The sequence below is a fragment of the Thermothelomyces thermophilus genome, chromosome 1 (assembly GCF_000226095.1).
Source record: "Thermothelomyces thermophilus ATCC 42464 chromosome 1, complete sequence".
NCBI lineage: Eukaryota > Fungi > Ascomycota > Sordariomycetes > Sordariales > Chaetomiaceae > Thermothelomyces > Thermothelomyces thermophilus.
The window spans coordinates 10,064,857-10,088,576 of NC_016472.1; the positions used below are offsets into that span (position 1 = coordinate 10,064,857).

Here is a 23,720-nt window from a genome sequence, read left to right on the forward strand (position 1 = left end):
TGCCATTGGCGATGCGGAAAGCCGACTGGACCGCTCCGCTGCTTGTCATCCATAAGGCCGGTTATGATTGGCTCCTGCGATTCAACTGGAACCGAGCCCACACATCACAACGACGGCTACCACCACTTCTTCGATGATGACTATTCCGCATCAAGATGTTCTTGTACCTAGAGCCAGTGTTTGGAGGTCTGCGTTACTAGAAACACAGCCGAACCAATTTCTCAACCGAAGGGAAGAGAAGCAGTAGTTTCTTGATCATAAGCCGATCTGCTCTCCGCTGCCCAGACACAGCAGTCGAAACTGTCTCCAAGCTGTTATAATTAGCCATAGCGAAGACACCAACCGTCTTGGACCAAATCAGGAAATGCGTTTAATCCGAACTGAGAGGCACAAGGGGTAGTTCTATCCACTCGCTGTACTCTACTCCGTATCAGCTTTCATAATACTTCGAGGTTTCCCTACCTCGGGCTCGTTGGCATGCCACCCTCACCAGTGTCCTTATCCGCATATTTCAGCAGCCTCTTGAAATACCGAATGGAGGATGATCCGAATCTATGTATGCACCCGCTCAAAAACTCCAGCCCAGCCGCCCAGAGATACCCAACGCTTCAACCAACCCATAACCTTGAAAGAATCTAAATCCATGAACGAGATAATGAAACTGAAAAAATTTGTCACTCTTCTGCCTCCTCTGCAGACTCCCACATCCCGAGTTCAGCGTCGCTCTAGGACTTTGCAGGTGTCGCAGGAGGCTCCAGTACGTGCGTGTGGTCGTCGGCGTTGAACACCTCCCCCCCTCCCTGTCGGCAAATGACCGTGTTGGCCACCCACGGATCATCCAAGATCTCGTCCATGGTCGCTCGTTTCTTGGGATCTAATTCTAGCATGCGCCCAATGACGTGCCGGCTCTCTCTAGGAAGTAACCTGAGGATGCGCCAGGGGCCGCGAATCACCTCCTTCTTTTCGGATGGTTGGCTCTGAGAGTTGCCGTCCTTGCCGGTGGTGGTTGCTGTTGTAGAAGGCCGCTCGGCCTTGCTCGGCTCGTCGTGCTTCACTGCTGCGTTAGCTTCGTCGCGGAGAGCTTGCGGGTCGAAATCCCGCGCGGGAATTTCGTTCAACGCCGTCTCGGAACGGGCAGGCGGAAGCAGAAGCTTCTTGGGGTCGTGCCCCGGCGTTGGGTCTGCGGCGAACAGTTTGAAGGAGTTGTCGGATAGCCTAGGCAACTTCCATGGGAACCTTCGAAGCGTCATGCAACAGTAGATGATGGCCAATGACCAGATATCGACCGCCTGCGGATCGTACTTCTTCTCGTCGTACACCTCGGGCGCGAGATACGGGTCAGAGCCAACGATACCTGCACCGTTCCATTAGCTCTATGCTGCCATGACGTCTCCACAGAGTGTTTGGACTGACCAGATGCTAGAACAATGCCAGACTCGAAGGGGTATTTGAACACGTGGGCACTACCAAAATCGATGATCTTCATGATGCCGCGTTCGCTAACCACCACATTGTCGAGCTTAAGATCGCGGTGCGCCAGGCCCATGCTGTGGAGGTAAGTGACACCGCTGAGGATCTGTAAAAAGCAGCAGCTGATCTCCTCCCGAGACATCTTGCCCCTCATAACAATGGCGAACAAATCATAGGGAGCATACTCCATCACTTCGTACCATTTCCCCTTCTCTTGGACTATATCAAGTGTTTCGATGATGTTGCCATGGTGAAGTGAAGAGCCCATGCAGTACTCGGCCGTCAATTTCTTCACATACTCGCGCTCTGTCTCGTACGAGTGCCGAGGCCGAAATTCCTTAACGGCGAAGATCACACCGTCTTCCGCGCGCTTCATAAGCCTCACCGAACCGCCAGCGCCGGCACCCAGCACTTTTCCAAGCTTTCCGTACTTGGATGAGAGACCATGATCGTCACCGAAGGGGATCTGCGCCGATTTGGAACTCGGTGGAGTCTTGGCACCGGATCGAACAGAGGACGCTGGTGATGCCGTCCGCTTTGCCTTGTGGCTGGGACTCAGTTTGAAAAACCGTTTTAGGTCGACCATCGAGCTGTTCCTGCTATGGGCAATGCCCTCGTCCGACTGTCGTTTGTCCCCTAGCATTCTTGGTAGACTGAGTGTTGAGGAGCTAGGGGAAGAACCTGGTTTCTTCTTCTTGGAGAAGACGAAACGGGATTCGATGCCCTTTTGTGCCTGTCGCTTGCTCGCGGCGTATGGGTCATCCAACTCTCCCGGCGGCGGGGCTTGGCGGGAATAGAATAGCGAAGCAGCTGCCGCCCGCGCAGGACTACTATCGCGGGACGGTGGAGCCGAACTTGCAGGAGAGCTGGGGCCGCTTCCGGCGCCAACAGAAAACAAGCCCTTACGATGGCCTCCAAGAGTTGTCTGTGTGTTTTCTCTTCCGTCAGAAGTCGCCGGTCGTCGTGAAGCTCTTTCATGCTCTGGCATGGCCTGGTGAGGGACCGATAAGCGGGAAGAACCTGGCGATGGCGGCTCAAGGGCCGAGTCCTGAGGAGTGATTATATCGGGGCCCCGGCCCAGCCGCTCAGGTCTGCCCGAAGGCTCTCGTTTTGATCCCCCTTCAGCGGTGTCCGTCCGGGCTGGCGTGAGCGGCGGCGAATGTACGTCAGGGCTTCGATGGCTGGCGCTTAGGTGCGGCGAGCCATGTGTCGTCGAGCCTTGGGTAGGTTGTCGACTTGGTTCTCTAGACTCTTCATCGTGGGAGGCCGTCTAGACACAAAAATTAGTCAATGCAACATGGACTTCGGCAGGAAGCAGAACACCCCTCCCCCCCTTTTACGGCAGTTTAGAATTGTCACTTTCCATCAACTGACATGGCTGCGAGACAATTTTCGGCGCTCTTCAAACCATACAGAAAAAGGACCCAACCTCCTCGCCACCTACGGAAGACCTGAGAGCAGAAATGAAGGCAATACGTACCCTGGACGGAGGCAGCGAAACTGGTTCGTACGAGAAGATGTTCATCCTGCGCTCTTGAAGCGGACAAACCCTCAATCTGTTGGAAAGCTTTCGGATATCCTCAGGTGTCACTTCGCTAGGACTCCCAAGGGTGGCACCGCCGGCCAGCGGAAAACTCGTTGAAGTGACATTGTCGGGAGCGATTTCTTCAATGGTTGACTTAAACCGAACTTGCGATTGTTGGTTGTGTTGATTGTCTGCTGTTTGGGCGGAATCTAGATGTCGACGGTCCAGTTTAGCAACAAGATTTGCGATTGCTTCCGCAGGCAAGCCCACCGCAGAGCCTTCGGCCTTCGGTTTGCGACCGGCCGAGGTTGTAGTGAGGGGCAGAACTTTTTCTTCCTTACCTTCGTTTTGAGACTCCCGATCTTGGGGATGTGTCGCCATGGTTGGTAGCCGCGAAGAGACGTAGGTTACGCGGTTTTAGGTGCACCTGCGCATATAGAACGGTGAAGACGGAGTGCAGGCAGAACCGTGTAAGAGAATGAAAACCGCGAGAAGCATGCCGTCAAAAGATGACGGCTGCACTTTGGCCGCGAAGTCCGTTGCGCCTAGTGGGGCTCAGCTACTTTGCAGGTACACCCCAGTACATACACATATACCTTACATCATGCGGGTCGTTAGTGGGCTGAATGTTGGCCTAATCTGTGGGAGGCGCAGGTAAATTTAGATCCATGTAAGAGCAAACAGAAAAAAAAATTGAGCCGAGTAGAACGCAAGACTATGAACGATGAGGAAGGCTACAGTTATAAATCTGCTCAAGTCTTTCCCTGGGATCGACGGACGTCGAAGTGGTCTCATCCCAATCAAGCGTGGGCGGTCGATGGCCGCAGTGTACGTATGTATGTAATCCGTACATACTGCCAGGTATGTATGGAGTCCACATGGTTACATCGAGTACTCCGTATCCGCAATGAGAGCCTGCTACGGTTGACCCAAGCGCGCTTTCGTCAGCAGCGCTGGGATTGCCCGGTACGGTTATTTCCGGAATCCAACAGATCTGGGAACGAGTCCCTGTCCGACTGACATATTAGTACGGATTACATGCATTTTCATAAAGTTTGTTTTAATTCGTAACAGCTCGCGGGCAACCGTTCAAGCAGCGGGTGTGCTTCGAAAAGATAACATTGAAGGGAGGGGCTTTCGGGAGGGTCTGTGCATGTTGTCCGAGGATCCCGAAAGAGGCAAAGGGCAGCATTGGTTGGTTCAATTAGTTATCGCAGCAAAGCATCTCCTGCCAATTTCGTGCGCCTACCTGTCCACTGAATCAATCGCTATCAGGAATCTACTTGTTCCTCCAGCTGCCGACGTCGGTCCCTGCAGTTTCGAGACAAGGCACCATAGTATTGCAGGTATATCATCCGTACAACAGGGAGTGTATATACGAGTTACAATGATAAGACCGCCCTTAGTATATACACTTAACTCCGCGTTCGGTCTGCGGCAGACCTCTCAAGCCCGGGCCAAAACCGGAGTGTACAACCTCTCCGCAAGCTCCCCATACCTCCAAGTAAGGACCGGCGCGGCCGGCGGTGCCGGCCGTGCTCGCGCCAACATTCGGGATATCTCTCGAGTCTCCGACTTGCAAACTCGTACATGCATATGTCTTACGTCTATGCTTCTTGGACCGGGAGGATTATGATCACGAATAAACTACTAGACACCGTGAAACGCGTCGACATCGACACAGCGTTCAAGATGGGTACGTCATCGTTGGATGCTTATGGTACAGATTAGTGTACAGACGTAAGAGAAATGTTGCCCTCTCCATGCTCATATAGCCAGGGAATGTGCCCGGCCCAGCCCGCTCCGAAAACAACCATAACGCCCTATGCTCCTGGATCCGAGTACCGTATTGTACGCCAACGGTCCTTCATGGGACAACCGCAATCCCCATGGACTTTGCCTGGTAGATGATGGACCGGCAGAGTCCTTCGAGCGACAAGCCTGAAAGGCGGAGCTCGGACTGCTTAATCTTCGCGATTTCATAAACGTGCTTGAGACTGACGGTCCCCACGATTTCTTTGCCCGGATTGCTGGCCCCTTTCCTCTTTCCTTTCTTGCCCGGTGGTACCTCGGCCGCGTTCAGCAGAAGCCATGATGTCTGTGGTGTGCGAATCTCAAAATGGAACGTCCTGTCTGGCCTGACCGTCACGCGGACGGGCATCGGAGTGCCGGGAATAATGTGCTGAGTCCGGGCATTGAATTCCTGCGAGCGCATATCAGCGCACTGCTTCCAGATTTCTTCCAAAGTTCGTGTCGCTCACCTTGCAAAAGTCCATTGATTTAATGCCCTTGCTACCCAGCGCCGGTCCGACTGGAGGACTCGGGCTGGCTTGGCCGGCGCCAACGATAATCTTGACAACTTGATCAACACCGCCAACGGCGGACCGTGCCTTGGACATTCTGGAGAGCTAGTCACTGCGAAACCCCGAGAAGTCGGTCGATCGAGGGAAAGAGGTATAGCGAGGAAATTGGCCACGCGTTGCTGGTTCGGGATAGCGCCGGAGTCGAGTACCTAATCTCGGCCTTCGACAATCGGAGGGCAACGACGCGAAGCTCTCGAAAATTTCGGAGCTTTTGCTGGAAGGCCGACACCAGCCACTCCTTGTCACCAGCAGAGCGGTAGGTTTTAGCCACAAACGTGGAGCGCTCTTGGTCACAATGACCCCTGCACCTGGCACGTGCACTGCGCTGACTGACAATTGCTGTGACGTCCACAGCAGTGTACCCAGCCAGGGGCCCTTTTATTAGCGTCAAGGTCCTCCCGCCTTTGGGCAGCGTTTATTCGAGGGGTCCTCGACGGCGGTGAATGGCGGTCCAAACCTCGAATTACAACCTTTATTCATTGTGCAAATTATCGTGGATTAGACCTCCTTTTTTCCCAAACCTCAACTAGTTCCCCGAAACCGGAACTCGCAAGACAGACATCATGTTTAAGTGGGCTCAACAACAGTAAGTTCCCCCGCCAAAACGCCCTGAACCCCACCATCGGTGCCCTGACTGAGGTTGTGTCCAACAGGCTTGCCAATGTCGCCGGCACGCAGGAGCCCATCTACGGTCCCTCCGCCATCAAGTCGGTCGCCGAAGAGGCTGAGACAACGCCCTACACTGAGCTCACCAGGGACGATTTAAAATGGCGGGCTATGGAGTCGACATGCGTCGAAACGCAGACCTTCTACTTCGTGTCCGACAGTGGGCAGCTCGCCTTTGCCCAGGTCATCTATAGTAACGTGGCGTAAGTTGCTCTTCCCCCTGGCTTGGGGCTACATTCGCTGACCCTCTCGTAGCGGCATCCGCACTACCTGCCAGTTCAACTGCAAGGTCTTCAGCCTCGACGGCTCGAAGCCCCACTTGTGGTCCTCGACACCATTGAGTAATCACGGCTTTAGCGAAGACTATACCGCGTTTTACGCCGATGACTGCGCCGTCGAGCTCTCCGAGGATGGAACCACGTACACGATCAAGTCGCTGAATGACGAGCAGGCCATCGTTAACCTGACAGTCAAGCGGACGGCTCCGGGTTTCAAGGCTGGAAAGACTGGCACCACACTGTTTGGCACCGACCTTTCCAACCCTTGGGGGTCCATGCGCCACGTCTTTTGGCCGAGGTGCACTGCGGAGGGCACTATCATGACCAAGGACGGCCCCATCGACTTCAAGGGCAGGGCTTTCTTGTCTCATGCGCTGCAGGGCATGAAGCCCCATCATGCCGCGGCAAAGTGGAACTTTTGCAACTTCCAGGGACCAACTTATTCCGCCATTCTCATGCAGTTCACCACTCCGCCGTCGTACGGCTCGACCGTGGTGAGTGTAGGTGTCATTGCTAAGGATGGCGAGATCGTTGTCGGCGGTTGCAAGAGCGACGTCACGCATATCCAGACCAACAGCGACAGTGAGAATGACTGGCCGGAGCCGACGACCATTAAGTACACATGGGCCGGGACGACCAAGGATGGAAAACCGGTGGAAGCCTTCATTGAGGGCGGTCTCGAAGATCGCCTAGACAGGATAGACGTCATGGCTGAGGTGCCTGGTTTCGTAAAGAAGATTGTGGCTGGAGCCGCAGGAACGAAACCGTACATCTACCAGGTTCGTGCCCCCGTGTCTCTTGTTGATTGTATCGCTGACACCGTACAGTACTCCCCGCAAAAGACAAAGCTCTCTCTGAAGCTCAAGATCGGAGACGAGGAGGTCACCGAGGAGGGCTTCGTCTTTGCCGAGGCGACCTTTATTTCAGAATAGACGGCGTCCCTCGGCTAGCTACCAGGGCTTTGGGTACGTATACCCTGGGAAGCAATTGTCAGGATCGGCGTTGGGGTGGTTTCTAGAAGCTGGACACTCGCTCTACATAATACACGACCCACAGAGACTGGGGTACAAGACACAGGACTTGGCCTAGATTTGCGGGATGTTGCGTCGATATCGCGTACCTTAATGATGAACAAACCCCTATATGCAGGGCGGGCGCGTGACTGTTTCACCACTATCGTTGTCGGGGACCGAGTACTCATCTGAAGCGGCGAGTTCCTTGCTTCCTGAATGCAAGCTCTCTCTGATCAATCCGAACGACTCCGACACAATGAAAAATAAAGAAGGAAGTGCAGGGGTTTCGCTCTTAATCGGCCTCATGGTTAAAAATGGTAAAGCCTCAAAAGCCCAGTATGGGCACGATCTTCCTCACGATTCTGGGTGTTCTTTGACCTGGCGAGAGCGGCCAGCCATGCTCCACTTTCCCTTTGTGGATGTAAGGCGTTTCCAGGCCGCTGAGGTAACCCCAACCATCCGCAACTTTTATCGCAGCACATCTGGATCTACTCTTCAAACTGCCAACATTAAGCCAAAGGCCGTAATAAGCAGAAATGCCGCCTACCATCCCTCAGCGCGGCGGGCCAAGCGGCCTTAAGCGAACGGGAATCGCGGGGAAGACCATCTTAAAAACAGGCGCGAAGCGTCATCGGTATGTGCTTCGAGTCTGGCTGTGTCTCACAGTCTCGTCTGGGATCAGTCCTCTGATGTACTGTACATCTCTGCCCAACGAACAGAAAAATCATCGTGGACTGCATTCGCGGTATCACCAAGCCCGCCATCAGGTACGCATGGAACTGCTGCACGGCTCTTCAAGCCCTATCGTCAGCGCCTACTCTCGACCAATTCATTCCCGATTTCTTTATTTCTTGCAGGCATCTACATTGCCCCCGTTTACTTTGTGGTTGAGCTCTGGTTTTGGCTTTGATGGGTGCGACCGCGCAGCTCAAGTATTTCCTCGTGTAGTATTTCAGGCTGCGGGATCTCTAGGCATCTCAGGTCTATGAGGTAAGAGCTAACAAGAGCAGGCGCCTTGCTCGGCGAGGTGGCGTCAAGAGAATATCCGGTGACATCTACGACGAAGCGCGGCACGCCCTCAAAGCTTTTCTCACCACAGTATGTGTCAGCCAGCTACCCGGACCGTGTCCATTCGCCCAGTCCTAACAGGTCGATAGGTCTTACGCGATGTTGTCACGTACACCGAATACAGAAATGCCAAAACCGTAACGGCAAACGACGTTAGTTGGGTTAAGCGACGAGCTATGCGCCTCCCATTACTGATGAAACTTTAGGTTATCTTCGCTCTCCGCCGAATTGGTCGCCCGATTTACGGATTCGATCCCGATACTTAAAGCGCCAAGCCTAGAAGAGCTCTGGGGAACTTAGCTGAGAACGATTGATTGGCTATACCAGGTATGGCTCGGTTGTTTGTTTTTTCTTGTTGTCTCTGGGATCTGGGCTGGTTTGGGGGATAAATGTGTTCGGTCAATGATACCAGCATGTGTTGGCTGTCTTATATTTGCTAGTGGTGAAGTGATGATTATGTCTTGTTGCTTACGGTTCAGGTTGTATGTATGTCGGTTAAGCAAGGGACGATCCGTGTGCTGAGCAGGCTCTGAAACATGAACTTGACGATTCAGACTCTGTTGCGGTTCGTGACTATCTCCCGTATCTGGCCGCAACCCTCTTGTGCCAAAAGACCCGGTTACTGAAGCAGAAAGTAAAGGTATCATTTAGCGAATGTCTATGTGGTATCATTTCCCGAAAACAGACCGGCACCCGTTGCCCGCTGCGCCGTCCGTAACCCACCAACGCCGTGTCGCCCGAATCCTATCAGAAAGTGAAACCAAGCCAGACGCGATAAAAACTATTCAGCCATATCACCACATGAATTCCATGTGTCTCCGCCATAAAAATGGGATTCGTGGGCATCCAAAAAAAACGGCCTGCCTAGGCTCATCTTCTCCGCCCATCCCACTCGGCCAAGATCTTCTCCAGAGCCCGCGCGGCCTGCATCTCGCTCTTCCTAAACGGCCTGTTAAACATCTCCGGCAGCACCATGACACTATTGGCATGCTCCTTGGCGAAGCCGACCTCAGCATCCTTGCCGCACCGCTCACGTGTGATGCGCACCGCTTCGTGGAGCAGGTCCGCGCCCAAGCCTCTGCCCCGGTACCGCAGCTGCGTGGTCCACGCGCGGATCACGCCCCGCCCGCCCTTGAGCTTGAAACTGTTTTGCCGGCTGTGCGCCTTCCTCCGGCTGCTTCCGCCGTGGCCGCCGTGGCAGCCGTCCGGCCAGGAGGAACCAGGGCGTTCCAGTCGGAGCACCAGCGCGCCGACAATGTCGGATCCGTGGCGCGCGCCGAGGACAATATCTTCTTCGTCCCCGCCCCGGCCCGCGGCGAGGTAGTCCCACGAAATCCCTTTCGCCGCGCGTAGATAGCCCGATGCGAGGACGCGGATGACCATCAGGTAGGTCACGATGGCGCTGCCGGCGAGCACGGCGACAGTGCCGAGGTCGCCCTGCGCGTTCTCGGACCAAGCATAGCGGTAAATGACCGCGAGAACGCCCAGTATGGCGGCAAGTGGCAGGGGGTGCAATGCGAGGTGTGACGTGGCCCGCTGGTGCTGCTGGGCGATGCTGTCGGCGATCAGCTTGAGGGCGGCCGCTTTGTCCTCCCGGGCAGTCAAGATCTCGAGGGAGAGCGGGGGGATGTCATCGTTGTGAGCAGTTCCAGGCCGGCTGGCCGGGAGGGAAGACGGGAAGACAGGCGGGAGTGTGTGCCATTGTGGCCCGAGAGTCGGTGTCGGCGCATTAGAGGGTACTGTCGTGTCCAAGAGGACAAGGTTGGCGCGGAGGAAGGTCAAGAAGGCTAGGCCATGTTACGTCAACAGCCGCTTTGGAGTTTAAAGCTAGCTCGATGTAACTTGAGGTAACGGTCGGTTGTTGCATTAAATTGCCCCGCAACCCTCTTGTTCAGAAGCTTCGACCCTTTAGACATGTACCGTACATGTACATGTAACCATAATAGGGGGCTCGAAACAGGGACAAACAAATAAGGCAAGGAATTGAGGAGAGAATAACAATGAATGAGAACAATACTTACCAGCACTGGTTTTCAGGCCGGGCACCGCCGCCGTTACGACCTTGGTCGCAAGGCTGCTGGGCTGACAAGTGCTCAAGTCGAGCTCGGTGATGGCCCCCGCGTGCCTCGAGCTCGCCATGGTACAAAGTGTTCACAGGCTTGAGCCGGATTCAGAATAAAGAAAAAAAAAAAAAGGGGGGGGGGGGGCAAGCGCTGCCTAGCGACGATGTAGAACTGGTCGCGACTCGCCGAGGTGCAGTATCACCGCCCTGGATTGGCTTTCTCATCCCCCACGGCCGGTGCTGAGGAATCAACAGCTCTGCTGGCAGCTCGGGGACTGCGAGGCAGGATGGGGCAATGTTTGAGGAGCAGACACTCTGGGCTGCGGAAAGCGGAGGCAGTGGAAGATAGGTCTGCCAGCGCCAAGGCACCTACATCGGGAGAGACGCCCTTATAACATTGGATGATAAGCAACCCTACTTGAAGTATGACGACAGCGCCGTCTGTGATGTCGCACGAAGGAGCCGTTCACAGCTCGCAATAGATAGCAGCCGCTGCAGATCCTATATAGTCTGCAACGCATCGGTCTCCGCAGACGCTCAGACGAACCGTCTTGGGCTGCGGGGTTCGCTCTCATCGATGGTCGGCTGTTAGGGACCAAGGGACGCCCTGATAAGGTCGATGCAAGAACCGATTCTCTGGTTGGGATGGTGGAGCCAATGGGCGCGTCGATGCAGCGCGAGGTCTGCGTGACCCCGATCACCAACCGAACCCCCAACCGAACCCCCATCGTCGCAGCCCCTCTCGCTTTTGAAACGGCTCCCAAGCCACTTAAACCCGCTAGAGCACTCTCTCAAGCCAGCGCGGTGGGTCTAGCCTACGTACGATACACCCCCACCCCCAAACAACCGTGACAGGATACACGACTCCCACAACACAATGGATAGGATGCACGATGGATGAACCGAGGACGGAGGCACACAAGAAATGCAATGTGGCCCTTCTCGGCGGAAGCACACGGGCTGTAGGGAGCGGGGGGGAAAAGGAGACAGACAGGCGTCCTTGCAGCAGAGGGTTTGAAGTCGACCCACACACACCGATGAAGCCGCCTTTTGCAGCCTCTCTCTCGTCATCACCGCCCTCCTCGAGTTCAGGCAGTTTGCCGCTTTGCCTCGTGCACACATAGGGCCCGGCATTTTTCCTGGGCATGGAATTCTGGAATGAAGACCAGGACATCAATCTGCGTCGGGCGAGGCAACGCCGAAGAGCTGTTGTATTCCGGACACTCGTATACTGACCCTAAACGTGTATGTATGCACAGTACAATGAAAGATTCGAAATGGGGAAAAAGTAGCCAATGCATACGTACGTACGAAGGAACGCATTGAGCATTCGACACTAGTTCTGACCTTCAAAAAACCGTCATTCGAATCTGGACCTGGCTTGTCAGTTATGGTGTTTGACTGAGTGCCAGGTGAGTCGAGCACTAACGAAGGGAGTGCTTTAAAACCCTTCCAGGCTGCTCCAGACACCCTGATTCTGGGGCTGCTGCAGGAATCGACACGGGGAAGAAGCAGCATTGTTTCAGAATGTAGACATCAAGCGGGTCCGGAAAGCACATGTATGGAAAGTAAGTACCTCCGTACGGAGTACTGCATGTCCATCCGTACTTGAGGAAACGCTGAGGTAACATGGAGGTAGAAGAAACCACGAGAGACTATGGGTTACACCTGCTCAAACCCACTGCACCTCTCCTCTGGGGATTTTCCGACTCTTCCCCTGCTTGAATGCACAGACAGCTGTGTCTTTGGTACACTTTACTAAAGACCACAGCCAAGCGGGAGAAAACGGGGACGATGAGTCACGTCCGGGAGATTCCGGCCTGCTGTGTCGGAAGCAATCAGCTGAGCTGCTCAATCCTGAACTTTCAGTACACGGCTGCCAACTGAGTTGCAGCGGTCCGAAGCGTTCCGAGTCCTTTGTCAGTTGCTTTTTCGCTTAGTTTATTCCTTGGACCAGCTCTTGTCAAAGACCGAAAATGCTTTCGGGAGTAAGAGCGCTTGGGATTTGGGGTTATGTCATAGACCGGATGAAGTCGGCCTGTGGTCCCTTCGTTTTCCTGCCTTCCCCTTGAGGTGGCTTGCGAACAAACGTATAAATGATGTATCACTCTCCAAGACATGCCCGTACTCGCCTTGATGAATCTCAGACTCGTGATCCATCGCGACAAGACAGTATATTGGCAGCCATCTGTCTGTTGAAGCTTTCAACCCCATGATCTCCTTTAAGCCAAGCAAGCTCTGCTCGCCGAAGCAAGCGGCACAAGTCAGCCACGCCGTGGCACCCGTTGTGTACCAAGTCCACGCTGCTCGACTCGGGCCTCTTGCATCCATACGTCTAGCGGCGATTAGCCATCAGGGCTGCGCCTCTCAGCAACCCACTCCGTTGCCTGGCAGACGCAACTTCTCGACAACGAGGGTCGGCCAGCTTCAGGATGTCTTCCCAGCCAAGGAGACGCCTTTCATCCGCCGGACGCCCCCGGCATGGGAACATCCTGGCTACACCGAGGAGGAACTTCTAGCAGTCACTCCCGGGCATAGGCAGCCTAAAACGGTGGGCGACTGGGTTGCATGGAAGCTGGTCCGCTTGGCCCGGTAAGTTTCCTGAACTTCACTCTGGATTGTACAGCAACACTGACGATGAGTGTAGGTGGGCAACGGATTTCGCAACCGGTATCGGGCGAGAGCAGCAGGTTGACATGAAGAATCCGACTACCTCAGTAACGTCCCAGAAACCGTTAACCGAGGCCCAATGGGTACGAACCCCGAGTCCTTGTCCTTGATGCACCCGAAGCACTTCCTCATGCGGTGGGGTGGGCGACAAGTTCACAGATGCATTGATGCAAATCGAATCGGGTTGCATGTTCCCCTGATGCTTATTATTATTATTACCCCATAGCACACCGTTCCCCCCCCCCCCCCGGGGGGCCCCCCTTTTTTCTTCCCTCTTCCCTCCCTTATCCGTTGGTTGCTCCTCCTCAAGCAGTCGGACTGACCGCCTTGTGTGTTAGCTTGTGAGGATTATCTTCCTCGAATCAATTGCGGGCGTTCCTGGGATGGTTGGTGGTATGTTGCGCCACCTCCACTCCCTCCGCCGCCTCAAGAGAGACAACGGCTGGATCGAGACCCTCCTCGAGGAGTCATACAATGAGAGGATGCACTTGCTTGTGGCCTTGACTCTTGGCAAACCCGGATGGCTGATGAAGACGATGATCCTTGGGGCGCAAGGCGTCTTCTTCAACGCCATGTTCCTCAGCTACTTGATCTCACCCAAGATCTCGCACAGATTTGTGGGCTACCTAGAGGAAGAAGCCGTACACACATACACGCGCCTGATCCGCGAGATTGAGAACGGCGACCTTCCGAAATGGTCTGACCCCAGCTTTACGGTTCCGGACATCGCCGTGACCTACTGGCGAATGCCCGAGGGAAAGCGGACGATGAGGGACCTGTTTCTCTACATCAGAGCTGACGAGGCGGTCCACCGTGGGGTCAACCATACCCTGAGCAACTTGAAGCAAAAGGAGGACCCGAACCCGTTCGTTTCCGTCTATGGGGCCAATGAGGAACAACACAAGCCCAAGGCGGCCCTGAAGCCGGCGGGATATGAGCGGGCAGAGGTTATCGGCTAGAATGTCGCTTTGGTCGATCTTCGGGTTCCAACAAATCTGTCCTCACGCCGGATTTTTTTCTTGCGCAGCTACCTTGTTTGGCATTCAGGTTTGGGCGAGATCGGATCGATCCTTAGCGGCGTTCAGGACGGTAAATACATGCAAAATACTCTCTCCTCTCTAGGTAACAGGTAGTACGGCCGCAGAGGTTGTGGGAGGATACATGGATACATTCCACCTCGTCGGGGTGCATAGAATAATACTAACAAATCCAGTTTAGCTTATCTCGCACGTTTCGGAGTGTACATACACGCAGCATGCAGCCCGTACAGTACATACATACGTTACTCATGCATGCTTTCTCTGAGCACAGAATGGGCGGGTGTCTGGGTTCTGCAGGGCCAGTCGCTGTAGCTGATGGCGGCAAAACCGTTCGCCAACTCGAGTCAAGACAGATAGGGCGCAGCAACCCCGTTCCAGGCAGATAGATGTAAGCTCTCGAACATGCCCCTTCGTCCTCTCTCGCACCTGTTCTGGCGCAAAGGTCAGCGGGCTGGGATCCCACTGACTCGGCCGGAAGACCTTCGAGGATCTGCCCAGTGCCCGCCCATTTGGCCAGCCCCAACCTAGTGCGTGACTTCAAGTGCACCAAGTCGAGCCATTATTGGGTTACAGCTTATCCCATGGCCGCTTCGCCGCTTACCTGAGGCAGGCGCTCATTGGGCGCGATGCGGTTGAACGTCGACGGGGCAATTGTTGTGCAAACGAAGAACTGGGCAATCGACTAGAAGGATTCAATCGGGCATCGATAAGTCAAACCTAAGTGGGCTGTACTGTACATAGGTACATACATACATACATACCTTACTCCGTACATACATACACCATACGTAGGTACATGCATAAGCAGGGTGTATCTCCATTTTCCCACTGTCGGTCGGACCCTGCAAAACGGTTTCTTAAGCGAAGGCACTGCAAACAGTGTGCCAAAGGGCGGTTCATTCAAGACCTTTGTTGTTGATAGTACGGGTTCTGCTGGCCGCTCCATTGTTGACGATATTGGACGCCAAACTCCTGCATCCACCTAGGTGACTTATTTTTGGCATCCGTCTTCGTCGGGCAGTATAACCATGGTCTGACCGCTTGGCTCCCAGCCACACGCCACACGCATTTGTCATTGTGCTCCGTGGATCCAAATCCGACGGAGCGCAGCTCACTTGAAGGGCAACCCTGTTATACGTTACCACTGCACCCTTGGGAAGAGAGTCCTACACAACTCGACGCTGACGGTCACCGCCCGGTCTCAAGCTCACCGCGTCGCCCTGTAATCTTACTGCGCTCATAGGTGTCTAGCCCGAGGTCGGGACACAGAGTGCAGCGAGAAGGCTCTCGGATCACTCTTGGATCCAAAGCACGCGGCGAGACGCGTGGGTGTCGAACGTCGCAATCGAACCTTGCAGCGCCCCAGTGCAAGGAGCGCTTGTATAATCTAGATTGTTAAGAGTCGCTGCCGCTCACGGAAAACATGCGGCCGTGAAGACGACGCGAGGCGCGTTTGGCCTGATCCGGCGGCGAAGCGTTGGAAAGATGGCAGGGGAGAGACTCGGAATGAGCCTGATGATTCCTACCTCGAGAAGCCTGTTCGATGTTTTCCTAGAGTCTGTCGTGTATTTCATGCCAGTATCCAAAGTAATCCGGAGCCGTTACGATGTAAGGTAAGTACGGGTTGTTACTGCGGAGTGCGGAATACATCATACTGAACCGGAAACGATTCGCTGTGGGGGCGACCCACTCTGCTTGGTTCCTGCCGCTGCCTTGTGAGGAGGGCCCGCACCCGGCCCCTCCAAACGCTCTCTGGCGTCTCAGTCCTCAATCCGGAAGAGGAGAAAGAGACGGCGGCTACGAGACGTGGGACCACGAGCAAGCTTCCTTCCCCACGGCCGCGCCTAGTGCAAAGCGGTCACCCGCAAAACTCAGAGATAATTATTTTTTCCCTTTATTTTACTCCTCTTCTTCTCCTTTTTTCGTGCCGCGGGTGGAGCTGCCAACGAAGCAGCTGCACGTCTGCAACAGCCGGTATCCCAGGCTCGCGGTCGTCGCAGCACAGCCTCACAGCACTGCCCACTTCCCCGGAAGGCTGACCGCAACCGGCGCTTCCCCAGTCTGCCTCGCCTTGCTTCTAAAGACAGCAACAACCACGTACCTACGTACCACGTAACCAACCCGATCGCGGTCCGCACCGACCGATGGACCAACAGCATTCCCAGGACCGTGGGCGATCGCCCTCGGCCACGTCTACTGGCGGGGGTATAAGGAATGCACACTCGCCGTCGCCTGCCCCCTTCCCCAATCCGAACGAAGCCGGAGCCTCATCCATCGGTCTCGGTGTCGGCGTCGTCGATTCATCGCTCCAGCAGTACTCCGCAACCCAGCCCGATTTCTCGGGCTATGACACCAACGCCGGCAGCTTTCTGAGCAACCAGCAGGCCGCCCCGCAATCCTTCTCCCAACCCGGCGTCGCGAACCCGTCCGCCGTGCCTACCTTTGACTTGCCCGAGGATTTCGTCACTCAGATCAAGGCCGACCCTTCCCCGTTCGGCTCTCCGAACCCCGGCAGTCTCTCGTCGCAGTCCCAGCAGCAGCAGCAGCAGCAACAACAGCCCAACCTCCTCGCCCCGCCCTTCGGCGACGGCGATTTCACCATCTTCCCGCCCACCACAAGCGAGCCCCAGCTGAACACGCCGCTGTTTGGCAGCGACGGCCAGCAGCAGCTCGCCATCCCCGAGCCCAACATGATGGCTCAAACGAACCATACCCCTACCCCCCCTCACCTCCTCAATCCCGATGCGCAGCAACAGCCCGGCTCTGCCAACCATTCGCCCCGCTTCAACCAATCCCAGTTCTCCTCGCCCCCGGGGAGGCACTCGAGAAATGTCTCCCTCGGCCCTGAGGCGGCGCTCCTCCCCGGTCAGATAGATTGGACGCATGCGGGGCCCCAGTTTCAGGGGCACAGGCGCAGCGCTTCAGAGTACTCGGACGTCTCCTCGGCCGCTCCCTCTCCCAATCTCGTCAGCTCGGACACCTTTGAGAACCTCGACCAGAGCCACTCGCCCCTACAACACCCGCAGGATGCGGCACTCTTTCACGAGCTACACGGGCTAGGGAGTTTTAGCATCTCCGATACTGGAGCGCACACCCCTAGTCATGGGGCCAGAAGCCCATCCCACAGCCCGGCGATTTCGCCCCGTATACTCCCTCAGCAACTGCCCGACATGAATCAGCAGGGCAGCTTCTTGCTCCCCTCTCAGAACAATAATTTCGGCCCGTCGCCGTCGTACATGCAAGCTTCCCAGGAAGCGTTTCCTCAACTCCAGCAAGAGAACCAGGATATACAACAGCAGCAGCAGCAGCAGCAACAACAACAACAACAACAACAGGGGATGCCAGCCCCGCCCTCTATCAACATTGACTTTGCGCCGACCGCCGTTCGGAGCGGTTTCGAACAACCAGAGAGCCTTGATGTCGATTCGCTTACTCCTCCGGAACGAGGTATGTCACTCGGCCCCCGCGCAGTCCGATCAGTCAGCAAAAAGGGGCTTCCGAAGGGGCGGGCGGAAGAAGACTAACATTGTTCGTCACTAGGTCGTCCCAGGGTACAACGACCCCGTGCTGTCACGGATCCGTATAACAACAGCGGTGCGCTTCTAAGCGCCCACCGCAGCGCTTCGGCCTCGCGGGGGCTCTCCCCTGAGGCTGCGGCCGGTGGCAGGCCCGAGTCATCCCGCTCCCTGTCCCCGTTCGACCGCTCCGGCAGCACGGCGGCGAGCAGGAGGCGCCAGTCTACATCATCCGTCCCCAATAACGTCATGGCCCTTCGACTCGCGGACCCTGATTACAATGGCGGGACCCAGGGCGAGGGTGGTGGGGCGGGTGCGAAGCGTGTGCAAAAGCACCCGGCAACATTCCAGTGTTCCCTCTGCCCGAAACGGTTCACGCGAGCCTACAACCTCCGTTCTCACCTTCGCACGCACACCGACGAGAGGCCCTTTGTGTGCACTGTGTGCGGCAAGGCCTTTGCTCGTCAGCATGACCGTAAGCGGCACGAGGGCCTCCACTCCGGCGAGAAGAAATTTGTCTGCAAGGGAGATCTCAAGCGGGGAGGGCAATGGGGCTGCGGCCGTAGATTTGCTCGCGCCGATGCTCTCGGGCGTCACTTCCGGTCCGAGGCCGGCCGCATCTGCATCAAGCCGCTCCTTGACGAGGAGATATCCGAGAGGATGAGGCAATGGGACGAGGGCCAGCGACAGCAGGCGCAGCAAGCCATGGCTCAGGGACTTGTCATGCAGCCACAGGGCATGATGATGACCCCGGGCATGGATCCCAACGCCGGTGGTTACCCAATGGATGCCAGCGGCAACTATGCGCTCCCGCAGGCGCTATTGGCGCAGTATCCCGCACTGGCGCAAATGAACTGGTCTGCATCTGACATGGGTGGCGGTGGCAGTGGGATTGAGGACGAGCTGAGCGGCAGAAGTAGTTTTGACGCTAGCGACTACGACGACGCCGAGGACGGCGGCTATGTCAGTGGTCCCGGCACCGGCTTCGGGCCCGGCGGGATGCAAGAAAACTTTGGCGAGATGGGCTACGCTAGTGACTATGGCGGGCGCTGATCTCCTCTCCTGGATCCATACTCTTATTTGGTGCATTGTCTTTCACGCTTCGTGTGGCTCTCTCCTCGGAAGGGGCCGGGGGGCAGGAACGAGATGTCGAAATCTTGGGGCGGGGGATAGGCTTACGTTTCACTTCTGACTCGGCTCCTGCTCTCGTTCTTTGAACGAACGGGAGGCGCGCTCGCCTTTGTTTATTGGATTCCTTTTCCCGGCTTATACTTGTTGCCTTTTTGGGAACCAACCCTCCTCCTCTAACAGGTTTGTTTGCGATTGGGCATGGGATAGGACTGTTTGATGATGACGATTCCACCTAGGAGGCTTTTTTCTCTTTTTCTTTCTCACGAGGTTAGAGCGGCGGTGTCGTTTTTCACTTCGGTCAGGCTCGATCTATCACACAAAGGCCTATCACTACGGTTACGGCTTATGGGTCCTGGTTTTTGTAGACCGGGTTACAATTTTTATATAGATTTAAGCCAATGTTTGGCGTCTCTTTGCTTCTCAAGAACGACTCCGACCAAGCGAGACTCCACCTTGCGGGCAACTTGGCAAGTCCTCCGTCGTTGACCTGTCATGCTTGCAGAGTTAACGAAGTGAGAGAGGTTTGACTAGAACTTGTGCTCGTTCGGCCTGTTTCCGTCCACTAGAAGTCAATGTTTAAGGGTCCTTACCAGCACAGGACGCGGAGCAGCTTGTCATGAACTCAGTCCCATGACAAAGAAACAAGGCAGAGTTGATCTGGAAACCTAACCTCCAGCTCTCCTCCTGCCTTGCTCAGTTGAAGACACTGTGTTTTTTTACCTGGAGGTATAATTTCCCGGCCACTTTGATGATTATGCAGCACAATGCAAAAGACGCAATTATTAATCGTCTGACGCGTAACGGCGGGATGCCATACAAGCCATTCCCGGTTGCGTTGTCTACAGCGTTGCACTGTGCCGCAGCCAGTGGCCCGCTGCGACCGACGAAAAACGTGATTCAGGGGGCGCTAGCCCCCGGTCGAATGATGTTTACCGGAGTCTTCGGTTGAAGACCGGCCTCGTTGGCGCCAGATGCGATCACGCCTTACCCGGCAGCTGCAGCAGTGAAACACACAGTAACACTGACGGAAGGCTGGCGAGCAGAAACACAAAGAAGATTTCTAAGCAGGTAAACAGTATATATAGACGTACTGCCAGTTGGTGAACCATCGTGACAGATCAAGCAGCCCACCCTCACCATTCAGTCACAGAGTAGTACCCTTGGTCAAACCAACACCGCCCCCTTATACAGGTCCCGCTTGAGCCCCGCATCATCAGTTCTCACCATCATGGCGCCTCCAGCTGAGATCAAGGCCTTGGTCATCACCAAGCCTGGGACGGCCGAGATCAAGACCGTACCCCTGCCAACGCTCCCGGACGATTATATCCTCGTCCGTGTCACGGCCGTGGCATTGAACCCAACAGACTGGAAACACATCGACATGGGCGAAAACACCGTAGGCACGATCGTTGGCTGCGACTATGCCGGCGTCGTCGAGCAGGTGGGGCCCAAGGTCACCAAGCCGTTCGCCAAGGGCGACCGTGTCGCCGGCATTGTCCACGGGTCCAACAAGGTGCGGCCTAATGGCGGCGCGTTTGCCGAGTATATCATCGCCAAGGGCGACCTGCAGATCAAGATACCCGACAACCTGAGCGACGAAGAGGCTGCGACGCTGGGTGTGGGTGTCAGCACGGTGGTGAGTATCCTCCGCCCTAGGATTCTTGTTGTCTTTTCCCTCTCCTCCTGAGAACGCCGCGCTGACCGAATCGCACTCCGCACGAAACCGAAAAAAAAACAAAAAGGGCCAAGGTCTCTACCAAGCCCTGAAGCTGCCGCTCCCCGGCACGGCCGCTCCCAGCAACCCACCACCCGAGATCCTCATCTACGGCGGCAGCACAGCCACCGGGCTTCTGGGCATCCAGTTCGCCAAGCTCTCCGGCTATCGCGTGGCCACGACTGCGTCGCCTCACAACTTCGACTACCTCAAGTCCCTCGGCGCTGACGGCGTCTTTGACTACCACTCGCCCACCGTGGCCGACGACATCAAGGCCTGGAGCGCCAACCCGGACGCGCTGACCCTCGCGTGGGACTGCCACGCCAGCGACGATGCGGCTCGCATCAGCGCGGCGGCGCTGAGCACGACGCGCGAGGGCCATTATCGGGCGCTGCTGAGGGTCAAGGACGACGTTGTGCGGAGCGTCAACCCGAAGGTGGACAATGGCTTCACCCTGGCCTATACCATCTTTGGTGAGGAGATCGAGAAGTCGCGGGTGTGGCCTGCTGTGCCGGAGGACTTTGAATTTGGTAAGACCTTCTGGGAGCTGGCGAGGAACCTGCTGGCGCAGGGCCAGCTTAAGCCTCCCCGGCCAGACACCAACCGTGGGGGGAAGAAGGGCTTGGAGGGCGTTCTGTATGGATTGCAGCAGCTGAAAGAGGGCAAGGTCAGCGGTACCAAGTTGGTGTACACCCTATGAGCCGGAGGGCCGCTAGCGATCTGCTGAACCGCTTCTCGAAAAAAAAAAAAATGATGATGAGAACGGAAAGTGTTTGCGTTAGACTAAACTAAAATAAAAAGACAACGCCTTTTCTCTCTCTCTTTTTTTTTTTTTTTTTTTTTTTTGACTTGTTCAGTCCTTGTCCCTTTGCAACCAAAGACGTAAAACATAGGCACAACCATGCTGAAAGGGTATCTTCCAAAGAAAATACGCACGATAGATGCCTCCGTTAGTTCGGAGACGCCAATCCGCTATGAATACAAGGCATTTGCTTCGCTGGCGGTTAGGGGTTCGCCGGTGCTGTGTCGGCGCTACTGCTGCCCTGGCCAGCGGTTCGGCGCCGCCGCAAGGTCTTTGATGATTTGCTCCAGAAGTGCTTGGTGAGCGCTCGAGAAGCGCATCTTGACAAACGGCTTTATAAGGGCGCCGCACTCGATGCTCGAAATATCAACCAGCTCATAATCGCCGTCACCCGGTCCAGAAACAGGCTCCGGGCCGTCGGCCACCTCGCCTCGCCGCCTCACTTCGTAGCTGCTCCGCACCGTAACACCTCCCTGGGCATGGGCGCAGCACCGGACGCCATGTTCAAAACTCTGAAAGACGCAAGGAATGGTGACTTGTTTGGTCGCCCAGGAACCGACTCCGGGGATGATGGGGACGCGCTCGTGAACAACGAAAGCCTGCGCATTTTGCCCATCAGCGCGGAAGAAGGGGTCGTTCTCCTCCTCCCCAGCCTCCAAAGAGCGCCGCTCGTATCGATCGAGGTAGGGGTTTGGCTTGATGATGGGTTCGTAAGCCTTGAGGGCCGCAAGGACAGCGTTTGGCGGAAGAGAGGCCGGGATCGGCACTCGAGTGATGACGGTGAATGGTTCCGGTGGCGGCATTGCGACAGCTCGTCTGCAACGAGGATTTGACGACGTTCGAGGCCGAAATAGTTTCCCGCTCAAGAAACCTGATTGATGATCGGCTGGGAACTCTTGGAGCCAGACCAATAGATAAGCGGTGGGACACTCCTTGTCTGCAAGGCTTTGTTCTTCCCAACCAGAAGGCCAAAAGATGGGCTGGAAAAGGGTTTCGCAGTGAGTAAGCGGTGTCTTGAATGATGCCCTGCCTCGTGAGACTAGGGTGTGTCCGACTTTGAGCTGATTGTCAAAAGCTTAGCGTCGTTGTTTCGTGAAGTGCCACAAGGAAGCCGAGCAGGGTGCACGAGAGTCGGCGGAAGTGGCACAGCCTTTAAGTATTGAAAGAAGTAGAGAATAGTAATGACTAACCGATGTGTGCTACTGCAATTAGTTTATCATCTCAGGTCATCATGTTCAATATCGTGCCCGGACTTTCATTGTTTGCTAACATGGGAAGGTAGCTTGAATGCTTTGGGGACCTGGGGGCCGCTTCAATCACCGAGGGGAAACGAGTCGAGTCCCTGGGCCGCTTCGCGTTCTTGGTGGGGCGCTGCCCTTCGCTTGTGAGCCGACCTTCTCTTTGGAGGGGCTAGCGAAGCACGGGTACCTACCTACCTTAGGAGGTACCTTATGTCGGAGCATATCTAACGGTCGTGGGTGTGAAGTACTTATTACCCGCAGTACGGAAGAGAGTACGGATAAATGGAAGAGGAACCCTACCTACAGAGTAGGGTCCTCTACGCGCGAGGCCACACACGTGCAGGAGATCAGGTTCCTTACCTATGTCGATACCTGTTACAAAGTTTCGTACATGATCTTGCGTACATTATGCACCTAACTTGCGTGCAGGAAGAGGGTAATTACTTTGTGTATGTACATACATACATACCCTATATGTACGAGTATGGCTTTCAGGCGTCTAGTAATGCTTGCAGTGTGAAGCAGTTCCTGAATAATCCGCGCATGTTTGTGCTCAACTCCGCCGTATGTATGTACTGCGTATGTACTGTACATAACAACGCGCCGCCGTAAGGAAGGACGCCGGCGGAAGCATCTGTGTCCCGAAAGGCTAGTTTCGAGAGGCAATTCAGGCACCATCCTATAGGCAGCAAAGGCGGGCAATGTGCCTGCCTTCCGTCGTTTTCCCCCCCTCCGCAGTCAGATCCGGCAATTGACAAAGAAGTGGGCGCACGGCGCCAGTTTTGGTTGGTTGTTCGAGCTCAGTACCTGTGTTCATCCGTGCAGGCCAATTGGGCAGCCAACAACGCGTCGAGGGATCTTTCGCGGCTTCAGATGCCACCCTCTCGGGAAGGTTGAGCCACTCGTTGGTTGCTGTCATGACAACAAATTCTGGCGGTGAGTGAAGCACGCAGGGCACGGCCCACTTCAGCTGTACGGATCCGTATTTCGATGTCGAATAACTAACCCCCAGACTGCATCTGGCTCCTAATGTACTGTGTATGTACTGCGCACTGCCCCGGTGGAGCTGGCGAATGTACGGACGTACTCCGTACGGACGAGCCCGCGCCTCGAGGAAAGCTGCGACGTCCTTCGTAGTGACCCGACGCTGTTGCTACGCAGT

The 23,720-nt window shown here is 55.6% G+C and overlaps 9 protein-coding genes across 9 annotated transcripts; 5 read left to right on the forward strand and 4 right to left on the reverse strand.

The window, feature by feature from the left end:
- Window positions 1–682: 682 nt before the first annotated feature.
- Window positions 683–3,564, reverse strand: MYCTH_2299619 (uncharacterized protein). The gene is made up of 4 exons (XM_003660807.1): window positions 3,337–3,564; window positions 2,951–3,204; window positions 1,414–2,740; window positions 683–1,354 (listed from the first exon to the last, which is right to left on the reverse strand). The coding sequence occupies exons 1-4, from the start codon at window positions 3,374–3,376 to the stop codon at window positions 726–728; spliced, it is 2,250 nt and encodes a 749-aa protein (XP_003660855.1). The 5' UTR covers window positions 3,377–3,564; the 3' UTR covers window positions 683–725.
- A 1,053-nt stretch (window positions 3,565–4,617) lies between these two features.
- On the reverse strand, window positions 4,618–5,587 carry MYCTH_2299621 (uncharacterized protein). The gene is made up of 2 exons (XM_003660808.1): window positions 5,257–5,587; window positions 4,618–5,198 (listed from the first exon to the last, which is right to left on the reverse strand). Exons 1-2 carry the CDS (start codon window positions 5,392–5,394, stop codon window positions 4,863–4,865), a joined length of 474 nt encoding a protein of 157 aa, XP_003660856.1. The 5' UTR covers window positions 5,395–5,587; the 3' UTR covers window positions 4,618–4,862.
- A 170-nt stretch (window positions 5,588–5,757) lies between these two features.
- Window positions 5,758–7,443, forward strand: MYCTH_2086957 (uncharacterized protein). Its single transcript, XM_003660809.1, has 4 exons — window positions 5,758–5,944; window positions 6,012–6,227; window positions 6,280–7,081; window positions 7,130–7,443. The coding sequence occupies exons 1-4, from the start codon at window positions 5,922–5,924 to the stop codon at window positions 7,232–7,234; spliced, it is 1,146 nt and encodes a 381-aa protein (XP_003660857.1). The 5' UTR covers window positions 5,758–5,921; the 3' UTR covers window positions 7,235–7,443.
- A 408-nt stretch (window positions 7,444–7,851) lies between these two features.
- MYCTH_97424 (uncharacterized protein) lies at window positions 7,852–8,649 on the forward strand (the record flags this gene model as incomplete). Its single annotated transcript, XM_003660810.1, has 5 exons — window positions 7,852–7,949; window positions 8,035–8,082; window positions 8,326–8,413; window positions 8,473–8,535; window positions 8,590–8,649. The coding sequence occupies 5 exons, from the start codon at window positions 7,852–7,854 to the stop codon at window positions 8,647–8,649; spliced, it is 357 nt and encodes a 118-aa protein (XP_003660858.1).
- Window positions 8,650–9,141: 492 nt separating this feature from the next.
- MYCTH_2299626 (uncharacterized protein) lies at window positions 9,142–10,584 on the reverse strand. Its single transcript, XM_003660811.1, has 2 exons — window positions 10,405–10,584; window positions 9,142–10,170 (listed from the first exon to the last, which is right to left on the reverse strand). The coding sequence occupies exons 1-2, from the start codon at window positions 10,520–10,522 to the stop codon at window positions 9,254–9,256; spliced, it is 1,035 nt and encodes a 344-aa protein (XP_003660859.1). The 5' UTR covers window positions 10,523–10,584; the 3' UTR covers window positions 9,142–9,253.
- Window positions 10,585–12,596: 2,012 nt separating this feature from the next.
- MYCTH_109542 (alternative oxidase) lies at window positions 12,597–14,926 on the forward strand. The gene is made up of 4 exons (XM_003660812.1): window positions 12,597–13,037; window positions 13,093–13,198; window positions 13,454–14,244; window positions 14,334–14,926. Exons 1-3 carry the CDS (start codon window positions 12,658–12,660, stop codon window positions 14,072–14,074), a joined length of 1,107 nt encoding a protein of 368 aa, XP_003660860.1. The 5' UTR covers window positions 12,597–12,657; the 3' UTR covers window positions 14,075–14,244; window positions 14,334–14,926.
- Window positions 14,927–16,299: 1,373 nt separating this feature from the next.
- MYCTH_59287 (uncharacterized protein) lies at window positions 16,300–19,223 on the forward strand (the record flags this gene model as incomplete). Its single annotated transcript, XM_003660813.1, has 3 exons — window positions 16,300–16,449; window positions 16,540–17,606; window positions 17,706–19,223. The coding sequence occupies 3 exons, from the start codon at window positions 16,300–16,302 to the stop codon at window positions 18,721–18,723; spliced, it is 2,235 nt and encodes a 744-aa protein (XP_003660861.1). The 3' UTR covers window positions 18,724–19,223.
- A 646-nt stretch (window positions 19,224–19,869) lies between these two features.
- Window positions 19,870–21,352, forward strand: MYCTH_2299636 (uncharacterized protein). The gene is made up of 2 exons (XM_003660814.1): window positions 19,870–20,437; window positions 20,544–21,352. The coding sequence occupies exons 1-2, from the start codon at window positions 20,030–20,032 to the stop codon at window positions 21,213–21,215; spliced, it is 1,080 nt and encodes a 359-aa protein (XP_003660862.1). The 5' UTR covers window positions 19,870–20,029; the 3' UTR covers window positions 21,216–21,352.
- Window positions 21,353–21,361: 9 nt separating this feature from the next.
- Window positions 21,362–22,601, reverse strand: MYCTH_2137832 (uncharacterized protein). The gene is made up of 2 exons (XM_003660815.1): window positions 22,508–22,601; window positions 21,362–22,378 (listed from the first exon to the last, which is right to left on the reverse strand). Exon 2 carries the CDS (start codon window positions 22,118–22,120, stop codon window positions 21,548–21,550), a length of 573 nt encoding a protein of 190 aa, XP_003660863.1. The 5' UTR covers window positions 22,121–22,378; window positions 22,508–22,601; the 3' UTR covers window positions 21,362–21,547.
- Between the last annotated feature and the right edge of the window lie 1,119 nt (window positions 22,602–23,720).